General features: G+C 56.7%; 1 protein-coding gene across 1 annotated transcript; it reads left to right on the top strand.

Annotated features, from left to right (window-relative positions):
* The first annotated feature begins 10,361 nt into the window (after positions 1 to 10,361).
* On the top strand, positions 10,362 to 12,215 carry LINGO1 (leucine rich repeat and Ig domain containing 1). The gene has a single exon (XM_068991566.1). The coding sequence runs from the start codon at positions 10,371 to 10,373 to the stop codon at positions 12,213 to 12,215; it is 1,845 nt and encodes a 614-aa protein (XP_068847667.1). The 5' UTR covers positions 10,362 to 10,370.
* The last annotated feature ends 2,994 nt before the right edge of the window (positions 12,216 to 15,209 follow it).

Genomic DNA, 15,209 nt, shown 5'->3' with positions numbered 1-15,209 from the left:
CCCGGGCCCCTGGAGCTGGTTAGAGACGAGCGACGGGGCTGGCGGAATAATTATGCCTATTTCATGTGACACCCAAATTGATTGCCGCCAGGGTGACATTACCAGGGCATTGTTCCTCGTCTCCAACCTCTTATTACATGTTATTAGGGTGTGTGGTGTGTGTGTGTTTTTCTATTTTTTCCCATTTCGGGGAATTAGTCTCTCTCTACCACCTCCTCTGCTTCCCTCTGCGGGGAACCTGCTCATGGCTCTGGGAGTGGAGTGGGTGGGGGCCCGGGAAGCAGGCTCCCTCTGTCTGGTCCAGCATGGGGCTGCAGATGAGGCTGGGGACCTGGCCGTGTCAGCTCTCTTGACTAGGGTGTAAGGTGGGGGCATCTCAGACCTAAGAGGGGCTGCTGAGGTGTGGGCCCAGCAGAGAAGACTTCCTGCAGTGCCTCTGGTCCACAGTCTCTGCTTGCATACCTCTCATGACAGTCTGCTCACTCATTATCTACCGAGGCACATCTTCCAGGCTGAGCCTTCTGATCTTCCATTTGATTTGTTGTACTGAGCTGAATGGGGCTTTCCCAGCGGCTCAGTGGTAGAGAATCTGCCTGCGATGCAGGAGCCACAGGAGACAGGGGTTCGATTTCTGGATTGGGAAGATCCCCTGGACGAGGGCATGGCAACCCACTCCAGTGTTCTTGTCTGGAGAATCCCCATGGACAGAGGAACCTGTTGGGCTACAGTCCATAGGGTCACAACGAGTCGGACAGGACTGAAGCAGCCTAGTGCGCATGCGCTGAACTGAATGGCCCTCCTCTCTGACTCCACGCAGGGTCTTGGCTCCGCCCTATGGGCCTGCACTAGGCCCTTTGCACCCTCTGCTTTGCAACCTGAGAGATTTGCAGAGATGCCCGGGCCCTCCCAAGTTTGGGCTTCTCATGAACACACAGCCAGGTGATGGCATCAGTTGTGACTGGGCAGAACTTGATACTGAAATTAGTATATATACTGGGTTGGGAAAATAGACTTTGGCAAGAGGTTGGCCAAGATTCAGTTGAACAGAGAGGGCTTTGAACAGTCAGTGCCAAGAGAAGGCAAGGGTTTTTATTTATAGTTTGCCTGTCCCATGTTATAAATACCTCACTGGACCTTGGTTTATGATGTACTGGGGGGTGGTTTTTAAGTCTTTTCCAGGGCAGAATAAACGCAAACCTTCATCTGTCCCTGACCTGGCCACACCATGAATGGAGAGGCTAGGGTGTTGCGGAGAGAAGGTGGCTGTCGTCAGGAGGCTGGGCCTCTTCCCTAACCCCGACCCTGAGGTGCTGTGGGACCTTGGACAAGTCAGTGATGCTCTCAGGCCTCAGTTTCCTCGCTTGAGTGATGGTCTCTAGAGTTGTCGTGCCTCTTGAGTTAGACAAGCTCAGAGACCTTTGGCAGCTGAATTAATGTCCTGGAGCCTCAGTTTCCTCATCAGTAGAATGGGGCTAGTGGTACTTCCATCATAGGGTATGTGGTGAGGGTTGGTGGGTCAGTCTGCAAAGCATGTAGTTGCTGTGCTGCATATAAATGTCTCTTCCCTTCCTTCTCGAATTCTCTGCCCCCAGCCCTGTGAGAGCAGTTTCAACCCTGCCGTTCCCTTTTCTAAATGGGTTTAGGGCCCCAAGACATAAAGCCACTTGCCCGCGACTGTGTAGCTCAGCAGCCCTGAATCTGATTTGGAGAGAGGCAGTATATAAGAATGGTCAGGACCAACAGAACCTCTTTGTGACCTTAAGCGAGTTACACAAATTCCTTGTGCTTCTCTCTTTTCCATCTGCACAGTGGGAACAATAACAGGACCTACCTTAGCAGGTTGTGGTGAGGGGAAATTAATTTTCATAGGTGAAGTACTTGGAATAATGCCCAGCCCTCTCTTAGGGCTTTTGGTGTGCTGGGCTTTTCTAGTCGTCGTCATCATCATCATCATTTTTATGAGGTCTCTGACCTTCAGACCCCACCATTAGATCGACCACTTCCCTCAGCTCTCTCGTCTCCACCCTGGGTTTCTCAGGCTGTGACCTCCCCACTCTCTCAAACCCAAGGCTGGTGACCCTCCCAGGGAGGGACTAGCTGATTTTCAGACCTCCAGTGCCTGAAATGCGCCAGCCTGAGATGTTCCCAAGGTAGACAAGCCTCCAAGACTGGAGCGCTGGGAGAGGGCCCTGGGTGCCCCACACAGCCGGGTTGGAGGGGGAGGGCGGCATTGAGGGGAGGTGAGGCAGGTGTGTCTGCTAAGCACCTCCCAAGGGGCCCCTGGCCTGGGCGGTGGAGGGGGCCCAGGTCCTTCGGGGGCACCTTCCTGTCCCCGAAGGTCTGAGTGGGCATCCAGGCCTGGAGAGAGATGAGAAGGGAGGTTTGGGGGTGCATGACCTGCACTTTCTTTGGGCCCCATCAGGCCACCACATGGGTGCTTGTCTGCCCCTCCTCAGTTTTGGGATAGTGCTGGGCCAACCAGGAGTGCTGTCCACTCAGGCAGGCCCGCAGCAGACAACACGGACGCTTCCCAGAATCAGTGCTTCCCTCCTGCCACCCCCAGGCTGGCTCTCTCACCTCCGAACAACACTGTGGAAGGATAGGTGGAGTCCAGAGTGGTCCAGGACTCACCTAAGACCACACGGTAGGGCAGGGTGCCCTGGCCAGAGCCCCAGCTAGGGACCTGTGAGCCCAGGACCATTTGCCCACCCAGAAGTGGCCCTGCCTCACCCTGGCTCCTCCCTACCCAGCCAGCAGCTCCGGGATGGCAAAGCCTATATATAGAAGCCTTTAAACACTAAAATGCTCTGACAATTAAAATTCATAATTTATCCCGCAAATGGCCTGGGGTTGTGAGCTGGCCGGAAGGCTGGCAGCTCTTGAGACCAGCTGTGCTTGGAGGGGTAGGCGATGGGGTGGGCAGGAGCGTCCCTCCCTTAGGTGGCACAGTGTTTGCCCAGGGCCATACAGGGGCAGCTGCCCTAGCAAATGGGCAGGCAGCCACACTGTGCCCAGGCAGCACCCTCCAGCCCGGCTGTGGCTGAGAGGCCAGGTGAGCACCTTTGGGAGCGTACCTGGGAGATGGGGCTGGTGGCAGTGGCAGGAGGAGGGACTACAGGCCCAAACACCCACACAGGCCACACAGGTGCCTGCACAAACACACACACACACACACACACACACACACGCACGCACACACATACTGGGGGCCCAGCAACTCTTTGCTGGAACCAAGAGCTAGAGGAAAATAAAGAATTATACATGACAAAGGACATGACCTCAATTTTCTTTCAGGTTGATTTTTCTCTCCCAGGGGGGTGGCAGCTGAAAGAGGAGAGGGAGAGGGAAAGGGTGGGCTGACCAGCCTGGGAGGAGACAGATGGACGGATGCACAGCTGAGGTTCAGCTGCCTGCCCGCCAGCCTCAGTCGGTCCTGATTTCTCCTGCCAGAGCTCAGCCTGGGTGCTCACCCCTCCTCTCAGAGTTTCCTGTGTCCCTACCCCCCTGTGCCGGGAGGCAACCCTTGCCCTCCCTCGGCTCTCAGCAGAGCCCTGCAGGATTAGATTGGCCAGGGAAGACCTAGTTCCCCCCATTAGCAGCTCACACCTTAAGCCATTATCAGCCATTCACACCTCAGCAGGGATTAGCCCTGGAAAGGCAGAATGGAGGCTGTTTAAAAGGAGTCCAGGGACCTGGGTCAGGATTTGGGGTAGGAGAGAAGCAATTAGGAGCCCTCAGATGCTCTCAAAGGTTCCAAGACATCAGCTGCCTCCACCCTGCACATCTTTGCCCTCACCGTTCTCTTGGCTGAAAATGCCACCCCTTCTGCCCCCGACTTGGCTGGTGGAAATGTGTCTGGGTTTCAGCCTGACACCTCCTCCCTGAGGCCTCTATAAAGAGCCGAGACCAGGAGTTGGGAGCTGTCCTGGGAAGCTGGCCCAGCAGCTGTGGTGGGGGCAGGAGGCCCTCTGTCCCTTGAAGCTGGGCCTGGCACTCCTGAGCTGTATCAGCCTCAGCCCTGCACTGTGGACTGTCCATCTGGGGGACCCAGAAGTGGAGGGGCAGCAGAAGCTCCAGCAGAGGGAGAAAGGGACAGAGGTCGGCACATCAGCAGGGTCTGGTGGGGGGCACCCGAGATCCAGAGGGACTCCCCCATCCCGGAGGTGATCCCTTCTTCCTGGGGACTTGCAAAGAGTGGCTTGGGGTGAAACACCCCTGAGCTGGATTCTGAAGGCTGAGCGGGAGACCTCCAGGCATAGGCAGACAGTCTACCACGGCTGTGGGACAAGGCTCCGGGACAGTGCGGCCTCACTCCAGCCACACATTACCCTACTGTCAGCTACGCGGTCATGGCTGCCTCTGAACGGGCACACTCACCACAAATGTGCTCTATCGTTTCATGAAATGGATCCAGCTACTCTGTGTCCTGGAGCTGAAAGCAAAGAAGGGACTTCAGAGAGGCAGGGATTTGGGGACAGGGCAAGTCACGAAGAAGCTAGACCCTGACCTGCCTCTAACCTTCAGTGACCCTGCATAAGTCCCTTTCTGAGTAACTGACCCACCTTGTGGTGGTGGAAACAGGATGTGCTCATGGCCCAGGACTTTTGACCAGGTGGCGCTAGTGGTAAAGACATTGACACTGACATTGAAGTCATTCTTTGCGACCCCATGGACTGTAGCCTACCAGGCTCCTCCGTCCATGGAATTTCCCAGGCAAGAGTACTGCAGTGGGTTGCCATTTCCTTCTCCAGGAGATCTTCCCGACCCAGGGATCAAACCTGGGTCTCCCACATTATAGGCAGACGCTTTACCGTCTGAGCCACCAGGGAAGAACCTGCCTGCTAATGCTGCAGATGTAAGAAACGCAGGTTCGATCCCCAGGTGGGGAAGATCCCCTGGAGGAGGGCATGGCAACCCACTCCAGTACTCTTGCCTGGACAATCATGTGGACAGAGGAGCCTGGCGGGCTACAGTCCATGAAGTTGCACTGAGTCGGACATGACTTAGCACGCACGCAGGAAAGGGGAGTAGAGCTGAGCAGGGCCCAAGGCAGACTCCCTGAAGCCCTCAGTCTCCTGTCCCAGGTCTGTCTCCCTCCTCCCTCCCTCCTGCTGCAGACCCAGCCTGAGGAATGCAGGGTGGCAGGACAAGACAAAAGGGCACATAACAGCCTCATTCTGCAGTGAGGGAGCGACTTGTCACAGCTGCCCCCGGTCACACAGCCAGACTGAGGACCCAGGGGCCACGCATCCTGGGGAGGCAGTGGGCACCTCCATGGTGAGGGATCTCATGTCTGCGTGTGCTGGGGATTTCCCTGCAGTCCCTGAGGAACACTGAGTGGGAACACCATGAAATATTGATACTGTAAACCAAAAATAACTGAACCTTCCCTTCTGTGCTGCAGTTGACCCCAAATTAGGTGAGATTCTAGCATAGACAGTGGCAGCAGGCAAAGGAGAATGGTATGGTGGGGAAACACTGAAAAAATTCAGTGTGTTCAACATACCATTTTCTGAAAGTTGGGGAAAGGGCTTTGTCTGATTTAAAGGGCAAGGTCATACCCCACTGGGTTAGCGGGTAAAAAAGTCCGCGCAATGCAGGAGACCCAGATTCGATCCCTGAGTTGGGAAGATCCCCACTCCAGTATTCTTGCCTGGGATATCCCATGGAAGAGGAGCCCAGCTGTCTACAGTCTACGGAGTTGTAAAGGGTCTGACACAACTGAGTAAGCACACGACACATGGACACAGATGTACCTATATTCAGCTACCTAAGTTCCAGTGCCTTCCCTCGGCCTTGCACTGGGACACGCCCGCTCCTCCTCTGGCTCTGGCCTGGCCTGTGTGTCTGAAAGAAGTTCCTGTTTCACTCATGGTAACTTGGCACAGGCAGCCTGACCCGCAGGAACAGGAGGCTCTGCTGCCTCCTGGCTTTGGAGCCAAGTCAGAGTCAGATGTATTCCCTTTGGGAAGCCTCCACCTTTCTCATCTGTAAAATGGACACGAAATATCTCTTTGAACGCTGGGGGAGGGTTTCTAAGATGGTGTGGATAAAGCCTAAAACCTGGCCTGTAGCAGGTGGCCTGCAGCTGCTAGTCCCACCCCTTCCCTAAGTGCAGGTGTCTGATCAGTTTCCACGGGTCACGCTGCGTGTGTGGTAGTGGCATGCCCACACCCCCAGGGGCCTCAGATGCTGCCTTAGGAGACAGAATGACCCCTGACCTCCCTCGGGGGTTTTCCAAGTCCACCCATGGGTCATCCCATGCCACTTCAGTCTCCAGCAGCTGCTCCCTCCAACCCTGAGCCCCGGGATGTGTGCTTGGTTGCTCACTTGTGTCTGACTCTCTGTGACCCCATGGACTGTAGCCTGCCAGGCTCCTTTGTCCCTGCAGATTCTCCAGGCAAGAATACTAGACTGGGTTGCCATGCCCTCCTCCAGGGGATCTTCCCTACCCAGGAATCAAACGGGGGTCTCCTGCACTGCAGGTGGGTTCTTTACCAGCTGAGCTAGCACAGAGCCCCAGGGGAACAGCCCCAATGGGAGGCCCCAGCTAGGGATGCCACCCTCAGATAGATCCTTCCAGCCCCTATAGAGCTGCATTTTGGGGTCTGAGCCCCTACTGCTCTTCATTCCCTACATGGGTTTGAAGATGTTGACTTTCTAGCTGGAGAAGATCCAACTTCTGTGAGGGAACCCTGGCATCCACGCCTCACCCCCCATGCCCGTGCTGCACAGCTGGGGAAAAGGCAGAGAGGGGAGGAGTCTTCCAGGGCACTCAGTGGAGTGGCTGGTGTGGGGAGCAAGAGGGCCGGGGCACATCTGCCCCCGACGTGAGTGGCAGGTGGCCCTCTGCAGCACAGGTCTGACGGGGTTGGGAGGACACAGACAGGCTGCTGTGGGCTCTGTGCGCTGTGGCCCGGGCACGGCTCTTCCTCTGCCTGCCCACCTGCCAGCCTTCCATGTTCATTTCCTTTGTATTTATTGGGCCAATTTTTAAACTCTTACCCTTGTGAAAAGCCCCTCAGGGGGCAAGGATCCAAAATAAAACACTGATTAAAATGTATAAAACACTTCTCCTGGGCCGTTGCAAGAGTAACCAGCAGGATTGATGGTGCCAGGGCAGGCGGGAGCAGCATGTTGCTCACTCAGCAGGTTTGGTGACCCCCTCAGACACCAACCTGCCAGCATCCCTTAACGACAGGGACCCCATGGGGGTGTTAGATGGGGAGACCAGGCCCAGTGGGCCCACCCAGGGCAATGCTGACCAGCTTTTTATCAACATATTTGAATCCCCCAGGTGTCTCTTTGCTCAGTGGACCCGCTCCAGGGTCAGCCTCATCAGAGTGACTTCAGCCCCTCCAAAAACTCTCTCATGCACACACACTTCCCTCCAGAGAACATTCAGTGGAATCTTTTCTGTGCCACACCTTGACCTGAGGCTGCAGACACACCATCTGCCCACAGGCACCTTACTGTCTTAGCAGGTGGGACAAAAGCACCCTTGAGGGTTTGACCCAGTGTTAAACATATGACACAGGAGAGGTGTCAAGGGCTGAAGCTTTGGAGCATATTTCCCTCTTTGCCCAGGTCACTAGGAAGCTCCAACCTTTTACCATTACACAGGATTTGTGGCATTCTTTCTCGACTGGCTTGCCTCCTTTAGCTTTATTTTCTTATCATCTTGTAATATCATTTTGCTGGCCATTGGCTCAAATCATTTTTAGAATGAGATGTGTTATACATCAGTTACATAATGTCATTACTAATAAATGTAAGGTGCTTCAGAGTTGTGGGCAAGAGATGATTTTTGATTGAGTAGATCAAGGATGGCTTCATGGAGGAGGTGGCCTTTGGGGTGGATGTCACAAAGGCTGCTGGGGCTGGGAGGCTGGGAGAGATCTCCAAAAGGAGCTGGGTTAGAGGACAGGATGAGGCTGGGATGCCTGGGTGGCTTCACTGGGGGGAATGGTGGAAGAAGAGGGAGATGGGTAGGTTGAGACAAGGCGGTGGGGTCTTCAATGCCAGATTCTTGTCTGTTATGAGGGTCTTACCAACATCTCAACGTACCCTGTGCACTCACTGCCCCAATTCTCATTCTTTGGCATCCTCTCCAGCAGCCCCCACCCCACCCACATCTGAGCCTGAGCCAGGTGCTAAAAGTCCTATTTACCTCTCCTGGTCCCCAGGCTCACACCACGCCAGCCCCAGCTGCCATCCCAATTACTTATTGATCGTCTGCCAGGATGTTTGCTTTGCTGGTGGGTCATTGGAGCGTGTGTGACTGTGGAAAATGGCCTGATGGGAGTGGGTGGGGAAGGCCAAACCGCAGAAAACTCTGGAGAGAGAATGAGAGGGGATGAGGGAAGTGGGGGCGGTGGACAAAGCCCTTGAGGATAACAAAACCTTGCAGATTTCATAACATGTCAGTGACACCAGGAACCCTCTCTGGTTAATCAGTCACTTAGTCTATCAACAACCAGGGAGCGCCTGTCAGTCCTGGGAGACCCTGGAGCACTGGGAAGTGGCTGGTGTCATTGAAGTCTGACAGAGCAGAGTCCTGGCCCCCAGTCTGCCTCCTCAATTGGCTGGGTGTCCTGGGGCAGCCGCAAGCTCTCCAAGCCCCCGCTGCCTTAAGGGTTGAAGCGTGGGTGACAGACCTGCAGCTTTAAAAGTGGCAGCTGTGGGCAGGCATGGGGAGGAGCTTGGAGGGAGAGGGACAAGAGAGGCCCTGAGCTGGGGCAGAGATGGGATCCTCCCTGCCTGCTGGAGCATCCCCTTCCTGCAGTGAGGCCCCTCCGGGTCATGGGTGTGGGCTGTGTGGATGGCAGCAGAGCCCCGAGGGTGCCAGGCTGGGTGGGATGGATCTTCACTCCATGAACAAAAGGGCTTCAGCTCAGACTCCAGAGACCATCTGGTCTAACCTCTATTGTTCAGAGTCCAGACTAGTCCTCCCAACTCCCTAAGTACTCTGCTGGGCCAATTTCCCAGGCGGTGGAACAGAGATAGAGGAGGGAAGAGCTTTCTGGGCAGAAGTGGGAGCTAATGGCCTCTGAACTCACGAGGGGAGAGTAATTGTGTCTGGGGGGTGAGTTCCCGCACAACCCTCACTCACACCACCTGCAGCCTCTCCTCAAGCGAATCTCCCTAGTCACCACCACCCAAGTCCTGCACATTCCTCAGGACCCAACTGTAAGAAGCCTCCCATCCCCAGTGCTACAATGTGGGGCTGCCTGTGCCATCCTGGGCTCTGGGGGTCTGACTGCTCCCCCATCAGACAGGACTCTGGTACTTGGAAGACAGTGACTGGAACCTGGAGAGACAGACAGATGAAGCCTTGTTGGGGGGGCAGGGGTGGTGTTCTTTGGAGGGAAGTACACTTCCAACTGGGCATCAGAAAAAGCTTCTCAGAGCAGTGGACTCTGAGTTAGGCCTTGAAAATGGGGCTTCCACACGTGAGTGGGGGCATTCCTGGAGGAAAGAAGAGCAGGATCCTGAGCTCAGGAGCCTGGGTGGGTCACCATGGGGACCTGGAGGACTGAGAGAGTTGCAGAGGTTCCCTGGGGAGGCCTCAGGGCTGAGTCCTGGCTTTCTGGAAGGGGGTGCCCTCCACTGATTCAGAAACCCCATGGGGAGCAGACTCACAGACACTGGCAGGAACCACTGGGTATGCTGGTTGCCCAGGGTTCTTGGCTTCAGGCTCAGCACATTGTTGATAGGGAGGGGGCCATGGTCTCTGTGCCTGGAAATGCTCAAGTTGAAGGCCAAGAGGGTGGACCCCAGTAGCCTCAGAAGCCCTTTCCCAACTGAGGCCCAGATGTGCTGGTCTGTTGGCCATTCCTAGAGGGCTCAGCCTTTGAGCCCCTTTGAGCCCCTCTGTGAGCCCTGAGGGCAGCTCAGCAGGTCTAGCTTTATCTCTGATGAGCACCAGGGGAGGCTGAAGCTCAGGGTGCCAGGTGGCGGGGTGGGATGCATGCTGGGAGTCCCATTGCCTATAAATGTAAAATGAAAAGGAGGTGGATACAGCCTAGGGTGCCAATTCCAGGATCACCGGAAGTGATCTCACCCCTTCCATGAAGCCATTGGATCCCAGGGATGTAGGACAGTCCTTTAGAAGGGCTCTGGGCAGGGTAAGGGGCAAGGAGGGAACAGCAGGAGTTCCTCTGGCCTGGGTATCTGGACCTCACTGTGTTGACAACCCCGACGGGTGTTGTATGCCACTTTGGACCCCTGCCTCTCTCTCTGGGTCAGGGACATCCTGACGGGGAAGGAGGGCACAGGGGCACACAGGGTCGGGCGGGGAACCAACGAACAGTGTCCTCTAACCACCTTCTCTGTCCTGTGCTTGCTCCTGGCCGCAGGTGAGCGAGAGGATGCTGGCGGGGGGCGCGAGGAGCATGCCCAGCCCCCTCCTGGCCTGCTGGCAGCCCATCCTCCTGCTGGTGCTGGGCTCGGTGCTGTCAGGCTCGGCCACGGGCTGCCCGCCCCGCTGTGAGTGCTCCGCCCAGGACCGCGCGGTGCTCTGCCACCGGAAGCGCTTCGTGGCGGTGCCCGAAGGCATCCCCACCGAGACCCGCCTGCTGGACCTGGGCAAGAACCGCATCAAAACGCTCAACCAGGACGAGTTTGCCAGCTTCCCGCACTTGGAGGAGCTGGAGCTCAACGAGAACATCGTGAGCGCCGTGGAGCCCGGCGCCTTCAACAACCTCTTCAACCTCCGGACGCTTGGGCTCCGCAGCAACCGCCTGAAGCTCATCCCCCTGGGCGTCTTCACCGGCCTCAGTAACCTGACCAAGCTGGACATCAGCGAGAACAAGATCGTCATCCTGCTGGACTACATGTTCCAGGACCTGTACAACCTCAAGTCGCTGGAAGTTGGCGACAACGACCTCGTCTACATCTCCCACCGAGCCTTCAGCGGCCTCAATAGCCTGGAGCAGCTGACGCTGGAGAAATGCAATCTGACCTCCATCCCCACCGAGGCGCTGTCCCACCTGCACGGTCTCATCGTCCTGCGGCTGCGGCACCTCAACATCAATGCCATCCGGGACTATTCCTTTAAGAGGCTGTACCGCCTCAAGGTGTTGGAGATCTCGCACTGGCCCTACCTGGACACCATGACTCCCAACTGCCTCTACGGCCTCAACCTGACGTCCCTGTCCATCACGCACTGCAACCTGACCGCTGTGCCCTACCTGGCCGTGCGCCACCTGGTCTATCTCCGCTTCCTCAACCTCTCCTACAACCCCATCAGCACCATCGAGGGCTCCATGTTGCATGAGCTGCTCAGGCTGCAGGAGATCCAGCTGGTGGGGGGGCAGCTGGCCGTGGTGGAGCCCTACGCCTTCCGCGGCCTCAACTACCTGCGCGTGCTCAACGTCTCCGGCAACCAGCTGACCACGCTGGAGGAGTCGGCTTTCCACTCGGTGGGCAACCTGGAGACCCTCATCCTGGACTCCAACCCGCTGGCCTGCGACTGCCGGCTTCTGTGGGTGTTCCGGCGCCGCTGGCGGCTCAACTTCAACCGGCAGCAGCCCACGTGTGCCACGCCCGAGTTCGTCCAGGGCAAGGAGTTCAAGGACTTCCCCGACGTGCTCCTGCCCAATTACTTCACCTGCCGCCGCGCCCGCATCCGGGACCGCAAGGCCCAGCAGGTGTTCGTGGACGAGGGCCACACGGTGCAGTTCGTGTGCCGGGCCGATGGCGACCCGCCGCCCGCCATCCTCTGGCTCTCGCCGCGCAAGCACCTGGTCTCGGCCAAGAGCAACGGGCGGCTCACGGTCTTCCCCGACGGCACTCTGGAGGTGCGCTACGCCCAGGTACAGGACAACGGCACGTACCTGTGCATCGCGGCCAACGCGGGCGGCAACGACTCCATGCCTGCCCACCTGCATGTGCGCAGCTACTCGCCGGATTGGCCCCATCAGCCCAACAAGACCTTCGCCTTCATCTCCAACCAGCCGGGCGAGGGAGAGGCCAACAGCACCCGCGCCACCGTGCCTTTCCCCTTCGACATCAAGACCCTCATCATCGCCACCACCATGGGCTTCATCTCTTTCCTGGGCGTCGTTCTCTTCTGTCTGGTGCTGCTGTTTCTCTGGAGCCGGGGCAAGGGCAACACAAAGCACAACATCGAGATTGAGTACGTGCCCCGCAAGTCGGACGCAGGCATCAGCTCCGCCGACGCGCCTCGCAAGTTCAACATGAAGATGATATGAGGACGGGGCGGGGGGCAGGGACCCCCGGGCGCGCCGGGCAGGGGGAGGGGCCTGGCCGCCCTCCGCGGGCTCCCCAGTCCTTCCCACCTCCTCCCGACCCCTCTGCACACACACTTTTTCTCCCTCCCACCCCGTCCCCTGCTGCCCCCGCCGGCCATCACCGCCTGCCCTCTTCCTACCAGGACCTCAGAAGTCCAGGCCTGGGGACCCCACCTACACAGGGGCACTCGTTGACAGACTGGAGTCGGAAGCTGACGAACCAACATGCGGCACAGTCAATAGTTCAATAAAAAAGTTATGAACTTCCTCTGTAACTTGGGTTTCAATAATTATGGATTTTTATGAAAACTTGAAATAATAAAAAGAGAAAAAAAAAAGCTATTTCCTATAGCTAGTCGGAATGCAAACTTTTGACGTCCTGATTGCTCCAGGGCCCTCTTCCAACTCAATTTCTTGTTTTTTCTCTTCCTCCTCCTCCTCTTCCTCCTTTCTCTTCTCTTCCCCTGTGGGGAGGGATCACTCAGGAAAACAGGGAAGGAGGTTCCAGCCCCACCTGCCTGCCTGCTCACCCTGCCAGGGCAGTCACCAGGAGCAGATTGGGTGGTGGGTCTGGGCCCAGCTCTGGGCTGGCTGTTTGCAGAGAGCAGGTGGAGGGGACAGGGCTGCCCAGTGGGGATGAGGGCCTGTCTGCTGAGCTGCCAGGCAGCACTACTGCCAGGGGGCAGGGGGGCTTGGCTCGGGTGTGGCTGAGACTCTGGACAGGGGCTGGGATCCTCTGGAGGATAGCACAGTCAGTGGAGAGAGCCTGGCACCGAGGCCTAACTCTGGTCCCAGCTCTATTGCCAACTTGCTGTGTGGCCTCGAACAGATCATCAACCCTCTCTGGGCCTCAGCTGCCACATCTGTATACATGGAAACGCTACTCCCCGCCCTGCCTACCTCACAGGGCTGTTGTGAGGAATTGATGAGATGATGTATGTGAAACACTTTGTAACCTGTAAAGCGCTGTGCACATGTGTGGGTGACTGTTCTCATTATGGTCATTATTATCTCACCGTGGGGGGCAGGGCTCCTAAGCGATCTCCATGGGGTCAGGGTTGGGGGCATGCCAGGGGTGGGCCACCTACATGGACTTCCAGAGGATTTGCCCAGGACAGCTGCCCAGTGGTGACCACAACCTTTGCCTGGATGGCCGGGGCTCTAGACCCCCAGGGGAGTCCTAAGCCCATGAGCATCATCACTTCCACCCACTTTGGTGTCGGGCCCCCCCAGACAGAAGCCCCTTGCAGCTGACCTGGACCTATCCAGGGACTGGGAACACCATCTCTTTCCAACCCTTCTTTCCATAAGCGTTTATCAAATGCCTGCTTATGCCACTTCCTGTGTAGAGCACCCAGTCTTTGAGGCTGGAGAAGGCAGTTCTAGGGCTATCCTGAGGACTGCCTGGACCCAGGTCACCACCCAAGTCTTGCCTCATCTTCCACCAGGCTTTACTCTGAGCTTACCCTGGGCTTTGAAGGGTTCCCAGTTTGGGATTGGGATCCACCTGCATGTGAGCTGACCAGGAGAGTCAGGAGCTCCCTGTTCATTCACACCAAACCGAGGTGCTCCGGACGCAGCCCTGGAAAGGGATGTTCTTGGAGACAGAAGTGCGAAGAGCCAGTAGCTCCTCCTGCAGACCGCGTGCTCACCTCCCCCCACCTCTGTTGGACAGGAAGGGGCCCCAGGTTCAGAGATGATTGCCTTCACCCCTCCAAGTTTCCCCTTTCTCCTCAGGTACTTCTTGGATTCCACCCCACAGTAGGCCCAGGGCGACCCTGCTGCCGATTAACCCTCGGACTAGGGGAGAATCCAGCGACGCAGGAACCCATAGGCACAGGCTTAGTTGAGCTTGGGGGTGAGGGGAAGCAATAGACAAGTCAGCCTTCGACAACAAGACACTTCTAGAATGCAGCTCCTCCAGTCAGAGCTCCTTCTGGGTTCACACCCCCCACCCAAGCTGGCATGAACGAGGTAGCAGCATGCCTGGGGAAAGTGAAGGTGAAAGTCACTCAGCCATGTCCGACTCTTTTCGACCCCATGGACTGGGGCCCACCAGGCTCCTCTGTCCATGGGATTCTCCAGGCAAGAATACTGGAGTGGGTAGCCATTCCTTTCTCCAGGGCATTTTCCCAACCCAAGGATTGAACCCAGGTCTCCTGCATTGCGGGCAGATTCTTTATCATCTGAGCCACCAGGGAAGCCCAACGGCATGCCTAGCAACTTCTAAACCAAGCCTCTGGTGGGATGGCAGGGTGAGCAGAGTCTGGCATGGAGTCAACAGTCAGTCACTCATTCATTCAATTTACAGACATTTCCAAGAGCTGGCTCTGCTCCAGGCTCCCAGCTGGTGTGGTCTTTGTACACTGTCCACATCTCCCAACAACCACCCTAGACTGTCCCTGGCTCTGGGGAAGCCTCAAGCCCTCTGAACTGTGGTTTCATCCCTGAGAAGAAATAGGATCCTCTCTCTCTATAGGATCCTAGGATGTTGGTGCGGAAAAGGTGGCTGGTCCTTGGGGGACCTGGGGCAGCCTAGACTAGTGATGATAAGACTCAGGTTTGAGGTCAGATCTGAGTTTGAGGTCCTATTCTAGCACTTACTAGCTGTTTGGATTAACCCCTCTGAGCCTCTTGGTCTTCTCATCTGTAGCATAAAGACAATCTTATGCAGGTCGTTAGGAGGTGAAATGAGGGGGCATAGGTATATTTGTTGAGTGATGTAATGCCTGTGCTGTGGTAGGTCGCTTCAGTCATGTCCAACTCTTTGGGACCCCATGGACTCTAGCCTGCCAGTCTCATTTGCCCTTGGGAAATCTCCAGGCAAGAATACTGGAGTGGGTTGCCATGCCCTCCTCCAGGGGATCTTCCCAACCTAGGGATCAAACCTGGGTCTCCTGCATCTCCTGCATTGGCTGGTTGGTTCTTTACCACTAGCGCCACCTGTGTAGTGCC

The sequence above is a fragment of the Capricornis sumatraensis genome, chromosome 19, assembly GCF_032405125.1.
Source record: "Capricornis sumatraensis isolate serow.1 chromosome 19, serow.2, whole genome shotgun sequence".
NCBI classification, from domain to species: domain Eukaryota; kingdom Metazoa; phylum Chordata; class Mammalia; order Artiodactyla; family Bovidae; genus Capricornis; species Capricornis sumatraensis.
Note: the sequence above shows the minus strand (reverse complement) of the source record. Positions and strands in the feature narration are given on the sequence as shown.

Coding starts and splice junctions, on each gene's coding strand:
- LINGO1 (XM_068991566.1), top strand. CDS start 10,371: ATGCTGGCGGGGGGCGCGAGGAGCATGCCCAGCCCCCTCCTGGCCTGC.